We start from the raw sequence: 26,249 nt of genomic DNA on the forward strand, positions 1-26,249 counted from the left end.
ATAGACTAACAACACTAGCTGTAGCTATTAAAATAGAGATTAGAAAGAGCTATCATCTCCTTTGAATACCTAAACTTTTACCACCTTCACTCTAGTTGTCTTAACAGATGAAGTCTGTGCATCTGATGGATCTTTGAGAAGGAGCATGAATCCCAATGACTAAGAGACAGCAGAGATTCAGGAGCCATCATTATAGAAGAAGCTGAGAAATAATACGAAAAGAAATAGGAAAACATTACAAATTACAATTCTGCAAAAACACATTACTGAGTAATGTCAGTCTATCACAACACCAATTTGAAGTCGACAGGCATGTAGAGCCACTGATGTGCCTTAGTATTTCAGATTCCTTCTCAACTTCGGGAGCTGTTGAGCTTATGTAACTCACAGTCCTTTTCAAGAGGCTCATGAATACATAAATCCTCTGCTCAGACCTTACAAACTTCCTCCTGAACAGTTCTGAGAGTGACCACTAAAGATGCTAAGCTACAAAACAGGTGCCAAAAATGAGAAAACAAAAGGATATCTACTATTTGAGACTTTTTACAAGCAGGTACAGGAAAAAAAAAAAGTATATATTTCCTAACACCCTGGCCCAGAAGACAGGAAAAAAAAAAAAAAAAAAAAGAAATTCTTCTACCTTTTTTTTCCCCCCATGTGTTATGCCAACTCTTCCTTCACTGATAAGACCTTAAAATTTTTGTGACTTTGGCCTCCAAATACCATCCTAATGTAAATGACACATGCCAGTAACAAGAAAAACAACTGCTTTATGCCTATAGAATGCACTACCAAAACAAGTCTTTCTTTCACTAGGTACTTAGAATTTACTATCTGAAGCTGAACTGGAGGCTCCAGATGAAAGGAAATGGCAGTTATAATGCAATCTGTACAAAACCATTTCTCATAGGTAATGAAATTCTTCAGATATAGCATTTCTATGTGCATTCATGTTGGTGGTGGTATACAGCAAGCACTTGTTTCAATGCTTTTGCCTCGGCAATAGCTAGAGGTGCCTATTTGTCCCACCTGTCGTGGTTTAACCCCAGCCGGCAGCTAAGCACCATGCAGCTGCTCGCTCACTGCCCCCCCACCCCTGCGATGGGGGAGAGAATCAGGAAAAAAAAAAACCTCGTGAGTTGAGGTAAAGACAGTTTAATAGGACAGAAAGGAATGAAAAACAATGATAATGATAATAAATATGACAATAGTAATACTAAAAGAATTAAACTATACAAAGCACAATGCAATTGCTCACCACTCACCGACCGATGCCCAGTTAGTTCCTGAGCAGCGATCCGCCCCTCCCAGCCAACTCCCCCAGTTTATATACTGGGCATGATGTCATATGGTATGGAATAGCCCTTTGGCCAGTTTGGGTCAGCTGTCCTGGCTGTGTCCCCTCCCAGCTTCTTGTGCCCCCTCCAGCCTTCTTGCTGGCTGGCCCTGAGAAGCTGAAAAATCCTTGACTTAGTATAAACACTACTTAGCAACAACTAAAAACATCAGTGTGTTATCAACATTATTTTCCTACTAAATCCAAAACACAGCACCATACCAGCTACTAGGAAGAAAATTAACTCTGTCCTAGCTGAAACCAGGACATCACCTCACCTGTTCCATGCACAAACAAGGCAGCACTTGCTATACAATCTCAAGTTTTTCCTCAGCTAGATTCCCCTATAGATGGAGGAACTAAGAGAACACAGAACAATGTGGTGAATTTCCATAAGGATAGGTGTCACCTCAGAGAGTTCCAGCTGGGAACCAACTCTCTTACCATTTAAAGTTCTCCATATACACAGACACAATATGGTCAATTCCCAGCAGTACTTCATCCTACACACACACAGGGCAATATATGAAGACCTAGAATCATAGAACTGTTAGGGTTGGAAGGGATCTTAAAGACCAGCTAGTTCCAACCCCCCTGCCATGGGCAAGGATACCTTCCTCTAGGCCAGGTTGCTCAAAGCCCCATCCAACCTCACCTTCAACACTTCCAGGGATGGGACATCCACCACTTCTCTGGGCAACCTGTTCCAGTGTCTCACCACCCTCACAGTGAAGAATTTCTTCCTTACATCTAATCTAAATCTACCCTCTTTCAGTTTACAGCCATTGCCCCTTGTCCTATCACTACACTCCCTGATAAAGAGTCCCTCCCCATCTTTCCTGTAGGCCCCCTTTAAGTACTGGAAGGCTACTACAAGGTCTCCCCGGAGCCTTCTCTTCTCCAGGCTGAACAACCTCAACTCTCTCAGCCTGTCTTCACAGGAGAGGTGCTCCAGCTCTCTGATCATCTTTGTGGCCCTCCTCTGGACCCGCTCCAACAGGTCCATGTCCTTCTTATGTTGGGGGCCCCAGAGCTGAACGCAGTACTCCAGGTGGGGTCTCACGAGAGCAGAGTAGAAGGGGAGAATCGCCTCCTTCGACCTGCTGGCCACACTGCTTTTGATGCAGCCCAGGATGCGATTGGCTTTCTGGGCTGCAAATGCACACTGCTGGCTCATATTCAGTTCTTCATCCACTAATATCCCTAAGTCCTTCTCCACAGGGCTGCTCTCACTCCACTTATCGCCCAGCCTGTATTTGTGCTTGGGATTGCCCCGACCCATGTCGACCCTTGCGCTTGGCCTTGTTGAACTTCACGAGGTTCGCATGCGCCCACCTCTCAAGCCTGTCAAGGTCCCTCTGGATGGCATCCCTTCCCTCCAGCATGTCGACCGCACCACACAGCTTGGTGTTGTTGGCAAACTTGCTGAGGGTGCACTCAATCCCACTGTCCATGTCGCTGACAAAGATCTTAAACAGCACCAGTCCCAATACCAACCCCTGAGGAACACCACTCGTCACTGGTGAAGAAGATAAACTACAGTATTTTTTTCCTCCACCAAAATATTTTCTGCCTCCAGAGCTGCACACTGCTCAGCAAGAGGTCTGAGCTGCAGGGGGTCAAGCAGCAAGGCATTAACAAGGCATGAACAAGGTGTTCTTCAAGCAAGGCCACTGGGGCAGACTGCACTCTTAACATGGGCACTATCATGCAGTTGGTCCATGTTAGTGGTCTCATCACATGCACCACAGCAACCAATTACCCTATTGGAATCTCTTGGTACAAGACAATTATGGCCTTGGATTTTCAGAAAAACAATGGGCTAAAGAAATCACAAGAGTGATCTGTCTTTTGCAGCTGAAAGTAGAAAATCCTTCTGATATCCAGCATACACCCTATTTCATAACTGCAACAGTGTGAAATTTAAAAAGGAAAACCAGACTAAGTCGTTTCCTGACTCAGAATCCTTTAAGATTTGTCTAGAGTCAAAGTTCATGAGGACAGATTGAATCATTCTCACCCCTTATCCTGAGACCACTGTGATTACAAGCTACATAAGCTGAAGAGACACTGAGTCATAATGCTGCAGACATTTCTTCTGCCAATTAAAACATTGGGGTTTATATTTTTGCAATGTTTTCCTTTTGTTCAGAATTTTATTAATTAGTCAGTACTTGCAACTTTTTAATACTATGTGGGAATGAAATAGTTTTGTAAGTTGTATCATAACCTTGTTCAATCAGTTAATTTAAGGCAAATTATGTCTACGTACTGTGTTCTATAGAGAAGTAAATTAGATGCACACTCATTTAAACTGGATTTTGTAACAACAACTACGTATCTACAGAATGTCAGTAATTCTATTCATCCTAATAACTCCTTTAAAAAATAAATGCTAGAACTAAATGGCCCAATAAACTCACTTAAAATGACCAAAAACTTCAGTTCTCTGATTCACATGGATTCATTTTGATTCACATGAAACAAGAATTGCCAGAAGCAGAAGCTATTTGGACTGGGGGGGGAAGACTCATCCCATTTCAAAAAAAAACTTTTTAAATTAATAAGAAAATGTTACTTTGTACAACTTAAGTCTATTTCATTAGTATATTATTCTCATTAATAGATACTTTCATCAATACATATTTAATTCTATTACATTAATAAAATAGAGTTTTAGGGACTGTATTTAGCAATACTATGTGAGTAATCAGTTTTGTAACAGGGAAACAGTTTTAGGAAAGGTTAGATCAAATATACAGTATATTTTTATAAGTATATGGGATTTGTGTATATAGGATTTGCTCTCATCCCTATTTTGTAGTTGGCCAAAGACAAACATTTCAAAGACATACAGTATTATCTGTTCTGCAACCTGGAAAAAAAAAAAAAAAAAAAAAAAAAAAAAAGAAGTGTGAACCTGCACACACCTGATCCTAGCACTGGAAAGTTCTATCTGCCACAGGAATAGATTCAAACTATACACTTCCATTTTTCAACAGCAGACAAAACTAAGTTCTTAACCCATAACTTCACATCTTTACTACTAGACCACTGGTGAAATGTTTTATTTTAACTGTCATTTTGCCTCTTGGCACATAAGTCAGTTTCTTAAACAAACCAACCAACCACAACAACAAAATAAAAAACCAAGACCAAGAACAAACAACCCTTCAGAAAGAAGGGGAACCTGTTTATGAACACCAACAAAACATCATAACCACATTTAAGAAGACCCTTCTTCCCTCCCTCTCACATTATAAATCTTGTCAAAACAAAAGAGAAAAATTGGAATATATTTTACCAATTTTATAAACACTGCAATAATTTATCTTCATGGTCCTAACTGTTACCTTAAAGAAAAGGATAAAACAAGTGTTTTCACACCATAACTAAATAACTAAATGTGTTCTTAATACTACCAACACAATAAAAAGGGCACTGGTAAGTATTAGATATCATGAAATAAAGACTAACTTCTGCTCAGAAAGGACAAAAGTATTATAAGCTAGGAAAAATGTCAGGGGAGCAACTTGATGAATTAAAAAACAACTTCTTCTACATGGACAATAATCCAAATGGGACTGTTAAAACTTGGAAGTGAAAAACTTAACTATAATGCTGGAAGACTACAAAAACAAAATTCTATTAGCTACTCCAAAAACTATCCTTCTGAAGTAAGGCTTCAAAGTCCTATTGTAAAATATTAAATAATGAAGTCTCCCCAATTCTTTATGGGCACTGAACAATATGCTTCAAAACTAATTTCATAATTGAAGCGTTTGAAAGAAACACTCTAGGAGCAAAAAATTATTTTAATTAATACACAGAACATTATTATGTTCAAGGAAGACTCTCTTATGAAAATATATGAAATGACAGTAAACTAACATTTTATGCTGAAATGAAAGAGTAGGAAAGTCTGGATTTAAAGCTTTTCATAATTCTACCTTAGTAAGCTGCATAAGAATCAGTAACAAGAAGATTAATGACTTTGAAGTTACTGACTGCTTAAGTGTTAAATTACATTTCAAAACAAATCCAGAAAAACAGAATTGCTTCCAGGGAGATAAACACTTGTATTATTAATTTCCTAACGCTGGCTGTTATTACAAACCAATTACAGACTTGTACTTACACCTGTGAAAATCTGGGCAGTTTCAAGTCAGAAAAGGCCATGCTTCCTCTTATGTGTAATGGAGGCAAGAACATTTAAAGACCCTACTTTCCTAATAATAACCGAAAGAGACCAAAAAGGTTCCATGAATGGCACAAAGTAAAGCAGAAAATGAAGACTGGTCAAGTACATAAAGACAAAACTGCTCTCTTGATTCTAGGTAATAACCAACAGCAGATTGCCATATATGGAAACTAATTTAAGTATTAACCTAAAAATTTTCTTTTTTTTAGTTAATATCCATTGATGCATCCTTACCAAGCTTCAGGCAACAAGAAAGCATATTCATGTGGTGAAGTAGTCTCTGGAAAATTGGAGAGAATTGCCTGTCTGTGCGGAAGTAAAGCTGATCCGTGGAAAGTGAACAAAATTTCCAGGGCTCTGACATTGCTTTCCTACAGAGCAAAACATTAAGTTGCAGAACTCACTTAAGACTGATTTAGACTGAAAATGACCAAGAAATGTAAGCTTAGATCATGCAACAAACATTTAATTTTAAGATTTTCTTTAGCAATAAAGAAAATTAGCTCAAGGTCACTGCATTTATTTATTTACAATCAAACAAATACACCCCCCACCTCTTAAATTCCCACTGAGATCCAACCAAGTTCAAGGGGGGGGATGCACTTAAGTGCAAACAGCAATACCAAAACAAAATTACATTCTAGCAAAATAAATATTAATACCCGAGCATAAGTTCTTCCTGAAAGTACAATATTCTGATTTCTGAACTTCTTGAAGAATTCACCATCATAGTGCTGTTCAGCCGCATGAGGCCCTCCAAGGATTTCCTTAAAAAACAAAACAAACCAAAACACCCCCCCCCAAAAAAAACTTGTAAAAGATTGGGTTTTATGCAAGATTTACAAAAGCATCAAAAAGCCTACACGTTTCTTTATCTTAGGATGAATAAGTATGAGATATATTTGGAAAAGTATGCTGTTGTTTTTTGTTTCAGTACAAAAAAACAGATGCATTTTTGATTGACAATCTAAGACAATTCTCTGCCTTATTTTAATTAGGGTTTAGACAATATTAGTCAAAGAGATATGGTAAAAGTCATTACATGACTAGTGCCAACTGCAAAGCTAAAATTAAAACACTACGCAAAATACAGTTTGACATTCCAAAAACTTTCACTTCGGTAAGCTCATGGAAGGAAAAGATTCAGAGAATCTGAGTAGAACTTGCTAATCAGACTGACAGAGGGAAACAATCATAATCCTGCACCAACACCACATCCCATGTTGTTGCATAACTTAATTCCCTACAGATACAGTATGTTCAAAGCAGGCTTCTGCCCAACTATACCTCTCAACACCAGAAGCCAACCATTTGCAACAGTAAAGCAGGAGAAACACGGTAGCTTGAACAGAAAACAGCTTACATTTCTCAAGTGAGAGACTGTAGCATTTCAAGAAGATTATAAACATTAATAATACAATATATAACAAAAAAGATAAGATGATGTCATGAAAAAGTTACAGGAATACCTATGGAATGAGAACTCAAAAGAACCGTAGCCAGTTACCAAGTTTCCTCACCTCATAGGTTTCAAGGCGATCAAGGTAAGTTAACAGCTTCAGCCTGCTACGGCAGAGTTCCTTCTGTTCCAGTGTCAGCCTGTGTTCAAAACAGGAATTTTCATGCTTGCAATTGATATTGTACATCATGTGCATATGAAGACAATGGTTAGACATTTTAATGACTTTGTGCATTGGAATATATCAAGAAATTAAGTAAACCAAGAACTTTGATACAATATTGTGTCAATTAAAATTTAAACCACTTTCTTATTAGGAATAACATACATGAGAGTAATTACGTTCTTGCAACTGTGTAGTTATAATAAACCTGTAACTCTGAATAAAACATGGCCTAACATTTCATTTACTTCGAAAAGTTTACTGATAATAGCAGTTCTTGACGCTTCTTGGCCTCTTTTTCCTTTCTAGTATCTATTTCTTCATCTGGTGACAAAAAGTCTTCATAGGGAATTTCAATGTCCACCTCCCCCGGTAAGATAAATCTGGAAGGCAAAACCAACACTGTAATCAATGCCGATTAAAAAAAAACAACAAAAAGATAGGACTAACTAATTTTTGAAAAAAACATACTAACACAGCTTTCCGTTTATGTCTTGACTAAAAATCTAAACTTTTATAGAAAAAGATAATACTGAGTTTTGCTGTTGTAAAGCAGCAGGCACTCATCACAAGCTAAGACGACACATCATCTCTTGTTTCCACCCCCTCCCTAAAACAAACCAAAAAAACCAAACCACCAACCACACAGCTATGATGGTTGATAAAAGTTTCTAAATTCCACAGGTAGCACTGGGATTGGCAGCAGCTCTACAGCATACGATGGTAATAGATGACAGCACGAAGAAAGAACAGCCTCTTCTATTTCTACTACCAGCAACTGAATACTGAAGATAATTGTCTCTGCATGTATTTCCCCACTGACCCACTGTGTTTTGCTTTGTTCCCCTCCCCACCTGAACAACAGAATATCATTACAACAATTAAGACATACAACAAAACACATTTATAGGGGTAGTTGCAGCTTCCAGAAGAGGCAACAGAAACCAATTCTCATAGAAAAGTAGTGACATCAGAAGTTCTCTATGATGAAGAAAATAAAGGGCATCCAGAGAAGAGGGGAAAATGCAGTACAAAATAAACAGTGATTTTACCTTTTACAAAGGTAAAATGAGAATAGGTACCTTGTCGACATCTTTACAATAGCTTGCTTCAAAGCATTACCTTTATGTCCTGCAAAGCATCTTAACATTTTCATTAGTGGTTGATAAAAAAATTTTACCAAGTTATTACAAAAGACTTCATACACCATTCTTTAAAAAGAAAACAAACAAAAAAAATACTCTTCCCAAACCTGCCACCATCTTCTCCTTTTCCTATGGCCACGAGAGCCTCCAAGTCTGTGCCTTTCAAGCCATACTGAAGCAGCTTCTTAGCAGCATCCACATTCTCTGGAACTCTTTCCAAGCACTCGTGAAGAACCCATGCACGCTTCTTAATTTTGCTCTGTCCAAGAACAAGAGCATAGACACAATGTTATATGCTTCAATCCAAAGCAATGAAACCGGAGATGTTAAAATCTTCTAATGTGTTTCTTCCACTTAGAAAATGTCGAGTTAATCTGATGACTGACAATGTGAACCAACAAAAGAGGTGAGAATACAAAAAACTATAATTCCCTCAGAGTACATGTGGCACAAAAGGGCACAGAAATGCCAAATGATTTAGCAGAACTTTCACAAGTGGAATAGAAGTTATTACTTTATTATTTATATTCCCTAATTAGTATCACTCCTCCTTACACTAAATAAAATGTGATATTTTAGGGCTAAAATGCAGTTTTTATAAGCCAAGTGTATTCCACAACAGCACTAGAGTCATTTTCAGTATCAAACTCTTTACATGCTGTCATGGTTCAACCCCAGCCAGCAACTAAGCACCACGCAGCCGCTCCCTCACTCCTCCCCTCTCCCAGTGGGATGGGAAGGAGAATTGGGGAAAAAAGGTAAAACTCATGGTTTGAGATAAGAATGGTTTAATAATTAAAGTAAAATATAATACTAACAACAATAATAATGAAATATAATAATAATAGTAATGAAAAGGAATATAATGAAAAGAAGGAAAAAAAAAGACCTCAAGGAAAAAAAAAAAAAAAAACAACTCGGGGGGGTGACGGGACACACGACATAGGACACCAACACCACAAACCAACAGTGATGCACAATGCAATTGCTCACCATCTGCTGACCGATACCCGACCAGCAATCCGCCCCTCCCAGCCAACTCCCCCCAGTTTATATACTGAGCATTACGTTCCATGGTATGGAATACCCCTTTGGCTAGTTCAGGTCAGCTGCCCCAGCTCTGCTCCCTCCCAGCTTCTTGCACACCTGCTTGCTGGCAGAGCATGGGAAACTGAAAAGTCCTTGGCTTTGGATAAGCGCTACTTAGCAACAACTAAAACATCAGTGTGTTATCAACATCATTCTCACACTAAATCCAAAACCCAGCACTGTACCAGCTACTAAGAAGAAAATCAACTCTGTCCCAGCCAAAACCAGGACACATGCCAATAGGATTCTGTGACAGAAAAGACACACCAGGGTCACAAAATATTATTGACCTTATCTGCTGATCTTCAGTTGAGATTACATAGCATATGGAGAATGGCTACTTGTGAAAATCTTATTTTGACATTCAATTAATATCTGACTTGAAAAAACAAAAATTAGATGATATTTCTCTTGATCTCTTGGAAGACTTTACCCTATAGCACCATTAGGTTGTGCAGTTTTGACAACGCTTCTCTGCTGAGTTTGAAGTCTTTCTTCAAAGCCAAAAAAACCCATGTTGGATTCTACTGAAAAGCTCCAGTTACAGGTAGCAGAGTTCACTGTAAACTTTGTTATTCAAACTCCGCTATATAGCTACTGATACCAACTTCACCTTCCCATTTAATTTTCTGAAATACTTGGAAGTTATTTAAATGCTTTATATTTCCAATTATTATTATTCATTTGCCGGGCAACAATCTACTGCTGCACGTGGGGGAGAGATTATACCAGAGAAAGCAAGCTGCTATTAACAGAAATTAGAAGATACATGAAAGGAAAGATTTCCATTAACTTCCAAGGTCTCCAGATCAGGCCTTCAGTTAAATTAGCAAGATTACTCTCTTCCACATGAAATGGAATTTGCAGGACAGCTCTCCAAATAGCCACCAATTTATTTTGCATAAATTAGAATACAATTGAGAATTCAATTTCTGTAAAGGTAACGCAGCCATTCTGATAAGAAAACCTAAAAGTCACAAAAAACAAACCCACCAAGTAGTCTTGAATTGAAGCGACATTAACAGCTGACTTCCTCCACTGTCTTTGATAAACAAGATCAGAATCAAGGCCATATGCTTGAGCCAAAGACAAAGCTTCCCCATATTCTTCACTATCAATCTAAAAAGCAAACACATGAAAATGAAGGTCATCTGATTTCCATATTAAAACAATCAATTATTAATTCTGTGTGTTGAAACAGGTAGAGGGATAATTACTGTGGGTATGCTTAAGCAGGCAGGAAAGAGAATGGCTCAAGATACAGACAAGTAAGGCTCAGATCTGATGGACACTTCTAGAAAATCAGAGATTTTTCCTCAAGAAAAACGAAGAAGTTATTTAGGTAACCAGTATGACATCAGCACTCCCTGGGAACTCTAACAGCTATAGAGTGGGCTGGTTTACCATCAGAACAACTGAAATGGCCTAGACAAAGTATTGCCTAGAGTAGTCTTAAAAATGAAGCAGTATCTGTTTGGTAAGAGTGAGTCACAGGCCTAATTTGTATGTATGCCTGAAAAAACATGCAAGAAAACTACATTCCCTGGCCAATAACACGCTAAACTGATTTCATTCAATGTATTTGCCAGGTCTTTCATTATTTGTAAACACTCACATGAGTGCACTTCCAAGTCTGGCCAAGTTAACGATGCACAGTGTCTCCTCAGTGACCTGCAAACATCATCTCATTTTAATTATTATAATAGTAGTTTTAAACAACGATCCCTTTGATTAGGTAACACAGTACACTAAGAGACCCTTAGAAATACGTGCCTAAATCCTTCTGTTAATATAGCAAGAATTAAAAGAAAAATAAAAAGTTCTTTCTAAATAAAGCTGATTAAGAGAGATACGGCCTTTCCTTCTATACTTACTTTTCTTTGGTACAGTTCCTCTGGGGTTGTGGATCTCAAACTGACAAGGCGGAAATTCTTTGTAATAGTACGTGGACGTTTCCGTGGAGGAGCAAATCGTTCCATTTCTGTCACAAAGTACAGGCCTTGCTTTAGGTAGCTGAAGTATCTGTCCTTAGCAGAAGTTTCATCATCTGAGTCAGAGTCATCTTCTCCCTCATCTTCATCACCAGGTCTGCTCTCCAAGCGTAATCTTTTTGGAACAAGTTTTATCTCACACTGCACAGAAAATACGAATATGAAGCGCCCACCCAGTACACCTCAACTAGTTTGGTGAGAATTGAGTACATCTCTACTTCTAGTACTTCAAATTTCAGCGTCAACATCCTTCCTCCCCTTCTTCTTCAAACCTTTTATTTCTCAGCTTGCTTAACATGTTCCATAAACACTGACTGCATCTGTCTCGTAGATCTGAGGCTTCATCCCTCACCTACTGAAGCAAGAGTGAACACTTCTTAATAGCAACACGCTATTACACTAAGCATCCTACACCACCCCAGACAGGACAGAACTAAGGAGACATCTTCGTACACTGTTAATTAGCTTACTGCAGCATACAGCAGTATTTTCAACTCTTAGCTATTCAAAGCAAGGTTTTCTGTTCAATGCAAACGTAATCTCAGACTACATCCTTAGGCTGTAATATGCCAGTCACTGGTTGTATCTTATTTCCAGAATAATAAACCTTTCCAAAAACATACACGCAAGCTCTGGCATGTATTGAGATACTCTGATAAGTATTATTTTAAATTTTTGTTTAAGAAGTTTAAGACCTATTTCAGTGTAAGCCTTAGGAAAGAGTAATTTTCTTAGTTTCAAAGAAAATTCCTGGTTAACTTCATTATGTTCTACTCCTTCCTGGAATCCTAGTAAATATGACCAAAAAAATATATCTCTTACATGGCTTTGTCTTAAATTAAATGTGTTCCTCATTTCTTTTAAATATACTCCCTCTGTAAGAGGCATCTGTTTCAAAATGGGAGAGGGATGCTTGCAGTATTCTTCAAATGCACTAACATACAAAGCAGTGAAAACTGTTGACACAAACTGTTTCCTGCAGCAAGACTCCTCTCATTCAGACTCAGCCTTCTAGGAGTTTTGCTTCTACTCTCCAGAAATTATTTGACAATCAAGTTTTTATTAAGCCAGTTAAGCTGCAGCAAGTTCAGAATTTCCCTGCAATACCTATCTAGAGATAAGGAAACAATCACTTTTTCTACTGTAATAACAACTGGGTTTTTTTAACCACACCACACACACAACACCCTTAGGATTACATATACAAAAGCAAACTGTTCTACTGCATTCCAAAAAGGCATCTGCTTGTGCATATTCCTCACCTCCAGACTCAGAAATCCTCCATCATGAGCTGAAGAGACCTGAGGAGAACTCTCAAACCATTCACATGACTTTCCCAGCAAGTTTCTTAACGTCTTGACTGATGACACAGTCAATGCACCAGAGCAGCGAGCCAGGATGACAGAATTATCTGCCCACCAATTTACATCTATCAATGGGTAATAGGATTCTTTATCTAAAATAAACAAATAAATAAGAATGCACCATACAAAGATAACTTTTAACACCAGATAAGAACAGAAGTGATTTCGATTACTAATAAATTTCATCTGATGGCCTAATTTAACAAACTTTTATTATTGTATATGCATCCTTGGTTCACTAAGTTTGTATTTTAGATCAATTATATTTTACTAAATCAGTTCTGCATTAAATAAAGCCGTTGGGGGGGGGGAATCACTTAATTGTGGATGTAATTATTTTTAAATATTATTTGGAAAAAGAATTCACAGTAAACTGATTTACTTGCACAAAATATGATAGATTTTAGATCTTTGTTAAAGATCTGCTTCAATACTTCCCAGGCCATCCTTGACCAAGTCTCCCTGGCAACAAACATAATACTAATGAAAACCAGAAAAGGTTACACTGCTTTTGAGGACAAGTGACAACTATGAACAAGGCTCCTGAAACTGCCTACAAGATGAGGTTGTTAAGATTAAACAAACAAAACAAACAAACAAAAGTCACCATGACTAAGGATGGAAGCTGTGTCATTGCTAAGACTGTCTTGATTATGGTAACTGCATGTTGGGACAAAATGTTCACCAGAGAGTTAGCTCAGTTTGTCCACTACAGCGTCATTTCCCACCTCTCTGATGAAAACGATCTTTCCCCAAACAGCGCTGAGAAACAGATCAGCTGATCACTTTTCTGCCACTTCAGTGCTTAGTCAGCAGCCTACCCATGAAGGTCACAGAATCACAGGATGGTTTGGGTTGGAAGGGACCTTAATGATCAGCTAGTTCCAACCCCCCTGCCATGGGCAGGGACACCTTCCACTAGACCAGCTTGCTCAAAGCCCCATCCAACCTCGCCTTGAACAATTCCAGGGATGGGGCAGCCACAGCTTCTCCAGGCAACCTGTTCCAGTGCCTCGCTACCCTCGCAGTGAGGAATTTCTTCCTAATATCTAATCTAAATCTACCTTCTTTCAGTTTAAAGCCATTACCCCTTGTCCTATCACTACATGCCCTTGTAAAAAGTCCCTCTCCAGCTTTCCTGTAGGCCCCCTTTAGGTACTGGAAGGCTGCTATAAGGTCTTCCCAGAGCCTTCTCCTCTTCAGGCTGAACAACCCCAACTCTCTCAGCCTGTCTTCATAGGAGAGGTGCTCCAGCCCTCTGATCATCTTTGCGGCCCTCCTCTGGACTCACTCCAACAGGTCCATGTCCTTCTTATGTTGAGGGCCGCAGAGCTGAACGCAGTTCAAATGAGTTAACCCAAAGACAGAATCACCAAGAAAAACAGTATAAAGAAACAGGAATCTTTTAATAATATAGATGTATACAAGCAGTAGTGAATGGATCGTGGAATAGCTATTGATCTCTGCACTCGTGGAAGAGCCATGCAATAACCAGGTGATAAATGGCTGCACACAGTAGCCTGAATTTTGGGAAAAGAATAGAGAGACTGATATGAGGCAAATCCAATCGGAGGAAACAAAGCCCTTTTCTTTTAGAATTTTAAACTAGTATCTTTAAATTATGTTAGCTTTCAAGATTTATTAGTCATTCTTAGAAAGAAAAGGTAAAGGTAAGTTTAGGTTTTAGACTGTCGAGTCTAATAATGTGTCACCTACAATATTACAATATAGTGGCTTCTGATACAAGCTGAGACATCTGCTGAATGTTCAGCATTCTACAGAGTCATAATCACATGATTAATAATAAATGAAGTCCTGTACTAACTCAAATATCGTCTTATTTATAGTTATGGCTACAGAAGTATTCCTAAGAGAGGATTTAAAAAAAACCTATTGTGACACTCATTTAGCTCTGCCATGCTACAAATTCAAATCATACATACAATTTTGGCAACTATTCTAACTGATTTAATTAAGCCATTTCAGGTCTTTGTATATTTGTGTAAATATTTTTAACTACACAGTGGTATAAAATAACTATCTAACTGTACCACATACCTTTTATTTTCTTTCTTTTTTCACTAGAGAGTCTCCAGTCTGGGTTGATCTCATCATAACCTGGCTAAAAAAAAGTGCGAGACAAAAAAAGGATAATACGCAAGTAAATCTCTAATACAGACAATCTGTTTATTTACTCTATTGCTGACCCACTCATTATTCAATGAAAATGCACCCCATAAAAATCAAACTTTTCCTGAACATAAAATGTACAGCTGCTGTAGTGACATTGTACTTTTCTCCAGACAGTTAAATTATTAAAAAAAAAAATCACAGCAAAATAGACTTCTGGATTCCTAAAACACCATATTAGAAAACAAGAGTACCATCAGACCTGGCTTAGTCAGCATTAAACAGTAATCATACTCTAAAGATTTCTGAAATAAAGGCTCTCCAGCAATCAGAAGCCCACCAAGTGTTTGCTTGTCATGTCTATACATAGGACTGCAAGCATATAAAACAAGAATCTCCAAAATAGTCCTCCTGTTTGCTCTGTGTAGTGTTCCTGAGTACCAGCGTAGTACAGTGCTGTAAGTATTTACTCTGGTTATTTTCTTAATTATAAAGCCCCTTTCAAGACTAGTGAAGCAAGACAAGCAGCATTATTTAATGATGCACTGCAACATTTGGAATTAGTAAGCTGTTACTGTGTTGTTTTTTTAAACTTTATTTAGTAATATCAGAATACATGGGAACTATACAAATACCGATGACAGTAATCCTGCCCCTAACTGCAATGCAATGGAAGCACAGGTAGATTATACAGCTCAGACAACCGAAGCAGGTTTGGGTCAAGCAGAAGGTGACTTTCAGTCTTAATTTTTTAGTAGAAAGAACAGGGTCTACTAATTAAAAGTAAACACAAGGCCACTTTAAGTTAATTTAACAAATATGTTTGGGTGACAATTAAGCAGGAATCATGCATATTATGAAAATATCCACTATACTTGGACACTAGTTTCACCTATAAAAATCTTTCTGAAAACAGTCAAATACTGAATACTCCTTTATATTACCCTCGCTAAATGATGAAGTCCTGAAAACTGCTTCAGAATACATACTCATTACTGTTAAACAAAAAAAAAAAAAAAACAAAAACAATTCACTGTAAGCATCCTTGAGCAAAATCGTATTCTCACAAAAATCTGAAGTGTACATTAAAAATAGATATAGATACATATGCATACATACACACATATACACACACAACACTTTTGCCAACACTGGAGCAGAATTTTTGCTTGTTTGTTTTTTGGTTTTGAAAAGTACTTTCCTAAATAAGCTTGAAACTACATTTCTGTGGTGGGTGGACACCAGCTGGCAGCTAAGCATCACATAGCTGCTCGCTCACTCCCCTCCCCAGTGGGACAGCGTAGAGAGAGCAAAAGCAAGAACAGTCATGAGTCGAGACAAAGACAGTTTAATAAGCAAAAGAAAGCCAGGGGAAAACAAAAAAACAAACAAACAAAAAAACCCACACACAAGTGATGCAAAGGTAATCATTCATCGTTTCCCACAAGCGGACTGATGCCCACCCAGTCTCTGAGCCATGGCTACCTATCCAAAACCTCCCCCGCTCTGTTTTTATTGCTGATCATGACGTTATATGGCATGGAATATCCCTTCTGTCAGTTGGGGCCAGCTGTCCAGGCTGTGTCCCCTCCCAGGTCATTGCGCACTCCCAAACTACTCATTGGGGGACAACAGTGAGAAACAGAGAAGGCCTTGAAGCTGTGTAAGCACTATTGAGCAATAGCTAAAACACTGGTGTGTTATCAACACTGTTTTGGTCACAAATCCAAAACCTAGCACTATATAGGCTGCTGTGAAGAAAATGAACTCCATCCCAGCCAGACCTAGAATAGTTTTGTAGTCAGTACAGCCTAACCAGATCTGACTGCTTACCTATAAGAACCAAAACTTAAGCTACACAACACCACAGCCATGTTTCCAAGTCAGTAGTCTTGCTCTTGCAGTCAGATCAAAAAGATAACAGCACACCAGTGGTGTTCAGGATGGTAACATACCATTATCTCTACAAGTATTTATTGACTTCAGTCTTTCCTATAGTCAAAGGTTTTGGCCTATCTTTTTTGTAGTTTTTCTTGAAAGAGTTCATTTAACCTCATAGTCATCATGATACCCAAAGGAAGAAGTCTTCCTTATGAACTAACAGTCTACAAAAACTGGAGGAAATATTTTTGTATTGGAATTTCTAAAGGAGTCAATACACTGTGCAAATATTTACCCTGGAAAAGAAAATTATAGCGAAGAATCAGAAACTGCAAATATTTAATAACATAATGTGGATTTATTAATCAGCATACGCACTAAAACACAATTGTTTACTACTAAGTAGGAGATGTTTCATTCTACAATAATCTTCTAATAAGAAACACACTTATGTACAACAAAACCATCTGAGATCAAAACTGTGTAGGAAATATTGGTGCTAATTTGTGCCATGTATGTCTAGTGATCAAAGACTCCGTTTGACTGGTTACCCTGTTTGGAATTGGCGTCGGTTCATGTCTTGTAGGTTTGGAACATAACACACAGTACTTCAAGTGAAAAGCCTTTCCATATCTGTTAGTCAAGAAATTAATGCAAGCAAAACCAGAATACTGCACATACTAGTGTGCATCATTTCAGATTTGTCACTTTTCAAAATGCAGATACATTTTCCTCATCAAAATAAAGTGTTATCTTTACCCAAAGAGTATATTAGTTATTTGGAATTTTCTTTGAAAACTACTTAGTTTTCAATTCCTAGTGTTTAAATTCACACTAGTCACCTAAAAGTTTGCCAGTGTCTGGGCAATACCTAACTTAAGTTCCCCTACTTCGTTTTGCAAACAATTCCTGTAGAAAGCATGTGACTTACTAACACCAATCTGATGAACAAACTATTCTGGAGCATTATCTGGCAGAAGGTACAGTAAATTTTGAGGGAGGAATAGATGAACACATTAGACATCCAGCAGAATTTGGTTTCAACCATTCAAAGTTACCTGTGTCAGCCTCCACTTACATTTTAAAATAGCATTTCAGTCTACCTCTACCAGTGTTACCCACTTGGCACCAAAATGCCTCATGAAAAACTCACTGCAACACAATTGGTTCTTTTTCTTAATTTTTAAAGCTTAAGGCTTATGGTTAAAACACAGAAAGATTATTGTTAAAGTAAATATAGGGCTCTTGAAAAATATGGAGTTGACTGGAAAGACAGTATGTAGCTAAAGCAATTATCTGAACTACTCTCATCTCCTAGGAAAACACATCTCCAGAGGATTAAGATATATACTGCAAGTTTCTAAACATCTACATCCTTCTTACCTGATCAGTTTGGTCCCATTCTCCTTGTTGTCTGAGAGATGGAACAGACCAGATCGTCAGTTTTCCTGAGAAATGAATAGCTGCCAGAAGAGCTCCATCAGGAGAAAGATTCATCTTGAAAACTCCATCCTGCCAAACATTATGTCAAAGTAAAAAAAAAAAAAACAAACCAAACAAGCAAACAACAACAACAAAAAACCCCATACACATCAAGGAATACCCCAAAAAATCCCCCAAACTCCAAACTATTTTTTCTATTTTAGGAAAAAAAAAAAATTGTACAATCTTCCATCCTAAAAATTTAACATGCTTTAAATTTTAAAAAACTATGCAAAAAGTCAGAATAAAGGTAAAATATCAATTGTGGCATGGAAGAGTAAAAACAACCTGTATAAAGGAAGAACACTACCATAAAACTAACAAATCTTTAGGAACGTGAACTTCTCTATCACGTTGTTATACAGCAAATAAAATCTGAAAGTGTGGCATTCCTAGGAGAATGCCGCAGACAGCAATACAGAGCTACTTGGAGGAAAAACTGCAGGTTGTTCTCTGTTCAGAGAAAACATTCAGCAGCCTCAGTTTTCTACTGTTCTGCCTCTCGGGTCCACCCAAGGAAGACTGTTACCAAAACACAGCTTAGTACAGCTCTTCCTCCCTGGGAACAAACTTCTGGGTGGGCATCATTACAATAAAATAAATAAATAAATAAAAACAAAGGGAGATACAAAAGAGATACACAGATGAAGAGATCTTGGAGGAGCACATTGTTCATTTCAGGACACTGAATTGGACTCTAAGAATCTCTTGGGTAACAATAGACTAAGCAGCAATACAGCGAACATCAGATTAAGTCCATACAGATGAAATAATTCAACATCTGTAAGTAAACTTCATCAAAGCTACAAAAATTCTCCTAGATTAAGTTTTCCTTCAGCTCTGGATATCTTAAGAGGCAAAACGTACTTCTAAGAAAATATTTCCTTAAGGATTCACAAACTCCCACAAAATTACAACTGGATCTATACATTATTTTCACAAGACAAGAGCCTCTAAATATACACTCAAATTTTAAAGTCAAACTTAGTGCCACTGGCAATGCATAACTATTTCTGAAAGTACAATTTATATTATTCCCCCCGCCCCCAACACAACTTCTATGTTTTCAGAAAGATCATTAGGCTCTCAGAGAGTCTGGTCTTCACTGAAAGACAGCAGAATGTAGATTCCCACAAATTATATTGTTTATAAAATCCCATTTTGTTAGTGCAGTTCACTTTTAAAAACTTCCTAATAACGATTCATCCTACAGTAATGTAAGAACTGTCCAAGTCTGCAGCTAATCAATTTTTAAACCAGCACCTCCCCTCTTGGAAAATACTCCAACATAAACAAAGTACAAAAAAGTTACTAGACATCCATATGATTGAGAAGTTTTAATGGTGTTCTACAGCACATTAGTGGTAGGTATCATTTGAAGATAACTGTTCTTTTAGGGTATGTTTGTTTGTTTGGGTTTGGGGTTTTTTTTATTATTTTTATTTTATTCCTTAGGCTGTTTTAAGTTCTAGCTATGCCACAGAAGCAACAACGACCAAGTAATCTGCTCACTGTTGTACAGTGGTTTGCAGCTATTGAGAGCACTGCTTAAAATCCAAGCTTAAAATGTGTTTTTAATTGAAAAGGAGAGCATTATTAAGTTTTTTTAAAACCAATTAAGAATTATTTATATTAGAAAAAATTAATAAGTATTCTCTGATTATATTCTTAAGCAGCTAGAGTACTGCAGTCTCTACTGTAGTTTGCCAAGGAATTGTACATGCCTACTAATGGCAATTCTCTCATTACAAATCAATTTGCATGCACAGAGGACAAAGAACAAAAGACTGTTAAAGACTGTTAAAGGACTTAGAAACGTATAGCTAAAATATATAACCCATTCAGATAAATGATCAGTGGTATACATCACAGATCTTAGAGAGTTTACTCAGTAGTCAGTAATAATTCTCTTGCTGTTAAATTTAGATGCTGGGTAGCCATTAACACATTCAAATTTACCACCTGAGCATTGTTATCTATAGAGATTAATCAGTGCTTTGGCAAAGCAGGCAGGCAATGCTGCCTCAGTAAACAGCTTGTCAACTTAAGGGAACTGCAGAACAAGATACTGAAAACCTCAGCAGGTTGGCACTTCACATTTTAGAAGTGTCATTTAAGTTAGCAACACTAAGAATCAAATCCCAATATAGCTAGTTCTAAAATACAAGTCCTCCAGCTGCTGTGCCTGTCATACCTTAACACTGTTGCCAATTTCCCACTTAGAATATAAACTATACCTCACATATTTAAACCATAATCTCTGAAATTAGATTAAAACATTCAAGGATGAATAACAATCTCTGCTTTTCTTTGTAAATTTAGTACTGGTAAATGCAATGAAGTTGAAGTTTAGTACAGCTACACTCAGTACTAGCCTTCCAGTAAAAAAAGTTTACTTCAGCCTTCTCTTATATTTTCAGTTAAGGAAATAAAATCTCTCGCCTTTCCACCTTTGAGACAGATTCAGAAAGATTTGTTTTTCCCTTCCAATCAAGCATGCAATTTCTTCTTTTAACCAGTCACCTAAACATCCCAAAAATCTATTATGGTCATTTCCAAAGTCCATATAACTTCAGGCCAGCCATTTTTCCTCTTAGGAGGACACAGTAAGGGTAGTAGACAGATTCTTTACTGTTCTTTCCTTGTAAAGCAAAAGAAGGGAAAACAAATTTTTTTAGAAGGAGAGAAAGGGGGATTAAAAAAGGAATCAAACAAAGACTACACACAACTAGTACACAAGAGAGAGGAGAAGGTGGTGCAGTACTGCATGGGTAGCTCCTAAGGCATGCAGAAAAAAGCACAAGCACTGTGTGCAAAACCTTAGAAATACAGAAAGCACACACCTACACCTCAGCATGACGCTCAAGATTTAACACTCACTCATTCAGGGGAGAGAATACAAGTTTGTTAAGAACAAGTTGCTTCTGATCAGCAATTTCATTAGGTTCGCATGTGCCCTGGTAGTAGAAGTTTGACCCATAATAAACCTTTGAAGCTACTTAGCAAAATGTTTCCACAGTATAGCATAATAGACTTTAAAAATCAAGTCTTTGTGTCTGCCCTATTTAAGTCATGAATGATTAGTCTGAATCCACTCATTTTTTCTTCCCCACGTTGTATGAAAATTTTGGGCTGTAAGGTGAGGGTTTTTTTGTTTGTTTTCTAGTTTGAGTAGGGTAGTGCAGCAGGCTGGGTTTTGTTCCTCTTATTTCTCTCTCAGGCGTGTATTTGAGAAATGCTGTCATAATCTACTCTGTTCTTGTAGAATATATAACACACCTAACATGCTATGATCATTACATTCATTAGCAAATAACTAGGTGGCTTTTTACACCTTCCTTTTTGAATAAGAGTTTACATTTAATATTGAACTCTACATCTCTAGACCTGTTCCTGTCAGTATGCTGAAATCCCAAGATTCAAGCTTCAGCAGGTGAACCAATTGAATTTTTTAAAAAGCCAAATAAATGGCAAGCTACTCCATTGAACACTAAAAGGCTATTATTTTTGATAAGTTTTATAGAAATGTTAATCTTAAGTTGCATAAATTAAAAACTACTTTCAATCAGTCTCTCAGGCAGTCATTAAAGGACAATTATGTTAGTAAAATACATTTCTGAGGTAGACCTAGACCTTAATACCTGTTCTGTTCCCCGCCTGCTGTAAAATCTTAAATTCATAATCCTTAACAATCCTCTTCTCTGTGCCTGTAAGAAGAGAAACACATCATACAATGAAAGACAATCTCATACATTGTTCTATGCACCAAAAACTAAGTCATATCTAAAGTATTAAAACTATTATGCAGGATTCTTTAAACTTCCATAGGACTGCCTACTTTAAAATAATGCAAGGATAATAAAACGCAGTTTGTATAACTTTGCCCATTTCGTTAGGTATGTATCATGCCACAGAAAAGCACTACCCATTTGCAATGAAATTAACAGCTTGCTTTTAACACAAAGAAATACCTATATAAGAGTAAATATTGGAATTTATCCTAGTATACTGTAAATTGATTTCAGTATATCCACACTGTAGTTGTTACCAAATCAAACATTTACTTCTACTAGACGCAAAAGAAATCAAGAGTCAGACTTAACCTGAAACATATATTTCAGGTGTGCTGCCTTTTGTTATGAAGTAATAAAAGAGACAAAAATAACTGGAATTTTTTCCAACAAAGACAGGTAACATATCCCAGTAAACAATTAAGGAGTTTGTATATTTCCATGCTACAATTTTTGTTGTTATTTCTTGTTGGTTTTGTTTTTTTTTTAAACCACAAGTGATCATCAAGAACTTAAATGTTGAAGTCATACCACAGAAAAGGCAAAAATAGACAGATGCTGGGGGAAAGAAATAACTTATTAGAAGTTCATATCATAGCTTACAAAATAGCAAAACATTGCATTAAATTCTTCTTTCAAAAAGAGATTCATATTGAACTTCCAGTTAGATAATTCTGCCAGTGCCAATATTCATCCAGTAAAATGAGGAAAATACTTACTGTTCTAACATCATCTTCGTAACTAGTGACCTGTTTATAATGGGGAGAGCCTGACAGAACTCTCCAAGCAGATATCCCACAACCAGTTGCTTTAGATACTCCATCTTCATCTGTTTCACAGCCTCCTACAAGGAGAAGTCTGTAAAATATATAAAGGCATATTATGGTTTCATATACTGCCACATAAATGTTTTTTTTTTTTAAATTGTCTTAAGTCAGAACTATAGCCATTTGCTTGCAGTAACAAAAAGACTAAGTATATTAAGACACCTAACAGCCCCAATAAGCTTTCTCCGTGAATAAACACTCTGCAGTTTAAACAGACTTAAATATTACTTGAGTAACACTTGGTATTTGTGGCATTTATCCCTACCCATTCTCATCTCTAGCTTCCCAAATAAGGCATAATTCCCAACATTTAAAATAAAATATGTCTGACTATGAATTTGAGTATCTCCCCTACCCTCAAAGAATGATAAAAATTACAGCTTAAGCTTATGAAAAGTTCTGGTCATTCTGTTTAAGCATTAGGTTTCCATTTATTCAGATGTGGTACAAAAGCTACTTCTCTTTTATTGAGGAACCGAATGCATCAAGGTTTTTCAATTTTGTTTTCTAAAGCCACTCTACCAATTATAAATGTGCATGTAATAATTTTGTTAAACACAGTAGATGATATTTTAAAAACTTTGAGAGAACTCCTACAATTATTGCTGACTGCCACTAAAATGAAACAAAATATTTTCCCTTGAAGCCCTTTCACCTTATTAACAAGCAGTTTTATATTTAACTGATGATTACTTTGATGAAAACTTTGAGAACAGATGTCTAAGTTTGTTTGGAAGCATCATTTTAGTGAACAACCCATCAAAAAGTAAAGTATCAGCAAAAAAGGCACAGATTGCAAAAGCCAGAAGTTGAGCCCGGCGAACGCTTCCTTATCAATTTTCAAAGTCTGTGTTACTCTTGAAATGCTCTACCACCTAGCGGCTGACACTCACATAGCTCTCAGCTGTGTTTTGAGTGTATTTGAAAACATTTCCTGCAAAAGTCAGCTGAAAGAAAAATAAAAAAAAAAATTTCCTTCCACATTTAATCCTCTTTAAGAGCTCAGTAAAACTTATTTAACATTCCCAGGTCTCATGCTATTCACAAACATACAGCAAGATGACTTATACCATGGATGCTTACAGTCTGTTAAGGTTCTTAAGCGTTTTAGTTATTTTGTGGTATAAAGAGCTGCCTAAGACAGCAAAACAGAAATCACTTTCACCATTTTCCTCAAGAACAGCAATAGGAGACTCTCAGTCTACCATCACAATTAACAGGAAAATGGGTAATTTTGCATCGTTCTTATTATGATCAGAAAGTAAAGCATAGCACAGCTAAGAGTAATTACTTCTCCCTTAAGGAGGTGCTGTTTAACTTTAGAATATGTAAAGTTTCTGGCTGAGCATCCATGATGCAGTGGTTTATTGCTGTAGTATACCAAAGAAGAAACTATGTTATCATTTAAGGAACAAATGCATTCCTATCAGAGTCAAGGAAATCTACCATGAATAGCACAGATCATATTTCAGACTCCTTAAAACTGGTAACCTGAATAGCATGTGGAATCAAACATACTTCTTGAGTAATTAGCACACATTTTTTGTAGCAGTAACATAGGAAAAGAGCAGACATAAAATTCACCTATCATAGCTTTCCCGTAGACACTTAGCAAAGCAATTGGGTTATGAAGATGACAACAATTAGCAAAGCATGGTATTAGACAACCAGTGAGAGAACTCCAACACAGACAGCAGCAAGGGAGGACTGTACTTCAGCATTATGTAGATTGCAGAAGAAACTTCATCATAAATACTACTTGTTAAACAGTGAATATGACCATTGCTCAGTGAGCACAGCAGTCCAGTGTTAAAATACCAAAGAACTCCTACACTGTATACCTCTTTTCTGAACAAGCTAGTAACAGAAGACTGCATTAAGCCTTTTATGCGACAAACTTTACATCTTAAATGAACCCAAGTTGCTTTACATTTTAACAGTTTCCTATCAACACCAACTGTTTGGTTTTGATACTGGTTGTTCATTCTGGTCAATTGGTTGGACAATTCTGAAGTAAATATTTGGACAGGAACTCAGAGGAACATACCAAGACACCACTTTAACCCAAAATACTAGTAAGAGTACTTTGTTCTGCAAGTCATACTAAGCACGAGCTCAATCTGAGGATGTCTCTGGTACCAGGACTCTTAAAGACTACAGGGGTTGGTTAAAAACAGCAATAATGGAAAGGCAGACATTGAAAACCAGAACATTTGAGCAATTCCATACTCAAGCAACTGAGGAAATCAGAAGCAACAAGCAGGACAACATAGCAAGTTTAATTTCATTCAACTTTGGGACATCAACAAATACTAGAAACTACTTGAATAGTTTGTTATTCTTTCATGAAGAAAGTGACTTTAACTGAGGAAGGCTTGGAGAGAAGAATATCAATCCTTCAGGAACATGGAAAACAGTAACACATGAGGTACAGCCACCAATAAACAACACAGTTCTCAGAACTACACAAGATATTTTAATATCAAATTTTCTGCTGATTACTGGGGAAAGGTGCACTTGTGAAGAGAAAAATTGCACAGATTAAGTGTCATACACTTAATAATCCACTTGTTTGTTCCCCTTCTGCATATTTTTTATTTTCCATCTCCCTGATGTTTCTGTTCTACAACTTTCCTCTGCCTACGATTGTTCTATCGGAGAAGCTTGACACGCTGCCACTGATCAAAGAGCTGCCCCCAACTCGTACAAAAGCCATCTTTTAGACATGCTACATAGTTCTTCTGAGGAACTTCACTTAAAAACAAGGAAGCAACAAGTTTTCAAATATCTTGCAGAACATACCTCTACCAAACAAATGAACCTTCAGCAGAGACATAGCACGTCACGTGAAATTCCTTGTAGCAGCTCAAATAGGTTTTAGAGCAAAATACTTATCTACCCTGTTGTAGATGATGCAGTTTATGTCCATTTTAGCTAGTCAAGAATAAACATGTTAGGGTACTCACATCTGAGCATACAGTCTAATATCAGTGAACATGAAATCACATCTTAGAACTCTGAAAGATGTTGGCAAGGTCAATCATTATGCATAAAGTGATGAATTTCCTAACTTTTTTTTAGCACAGAAAGCAAGTTTCACATGTGTCTCTTTCACAGCCTGACCATGAGGAAAGCTTTAAAAAAAAAAAAATAAAATTAAGAATCAGTAAACAAGAACTTCATGAAATTGCTCCAACACAGCTGTCAATTCCTAGTAACCAAGAAACAGCGGGCATAATCTTCTGGAAGATTAATTTATCTGTAGTCTTGTCCATCCATAGGCACCTAAATTCCTCCATAAGCTCCAGCTTCCATTGCAACATGCCACTGAATTAAAAATTTCAACAGCAGCAGCAGCGACTAGAACTCAATTACAATTGACCACACTGT

General features: G+C 37.2%; 1 protein-coding gene across 1 annotated transcript in view; it reads right to left on the bottom strand.

Moving 5' to 3' along the window:
* The window catches only part of NBAS (NBAS subunit of NRZ tethering complex), a 193,880-nt gene that overhangs the window by 151,384 nt on the left and 16,247 nt on the right, over positions 1-26,249 (bottom strand). The window contains exons 10-21 of the mRNA XM_050893361.1: positions 22,752-22,890; positions 21,883-21,948; positions 18,143-18,271; positions 14,807-14,870; positions 12,647-12,840; positions 11,268-11,525; positions 10,387-10,512; positions 8,412-8,563; positions 7,408-7,542; positions 7,058-7,136; positions 6,200-6,304; positions 5,772-5,908 (exon numbers count right to left, since the gene is read on the bottom strand). Coding sequence (XP_050749318.1) covers positions 5,772-5,908; positions 6,200-6,304; positions 7,058-7,136; positions 7,408-7,542; positions 8,412-8,563; positions 10,387-10,512; positions 11,268-11,525; positions 12,647-12,840; positions 14,807-14,870; positions 18,143-18,271; positions 21,883-21,948; positions 22,752-22,890 — 1,584 coding nt within the window. The remainder of the gene's footprint in view (positions 1-5,771; positions 5,909-6,199; positions 6,305-7,057; positions 7,137-7,407; positions 7,543-8,411; positions 8,564-10,386; positions 10,513-11,267; positions 11,526-12,646; positions 12,841-14,806; positions 14,871-18,142; positions 18,272-21,882; positions 21,949-22,751; positions 22,891-26,249) is intronic.

Source organism: Gymnogyps californianus, chromosome 3, assembly GCF_018139145.2.
Source record: "Gymnogyps californianus isolate 813 chromosome 3, ASM1813914v2, whole genome shotgun sequence".
In the NCBI taxonomy this organism is placed as follows: domain Eukaryota; kingdom Metazoa; phylum Chordata; class Aves; order Accipitriformes; family Cathartidae; genus Gymnogyps; species Gymnogyps californianus.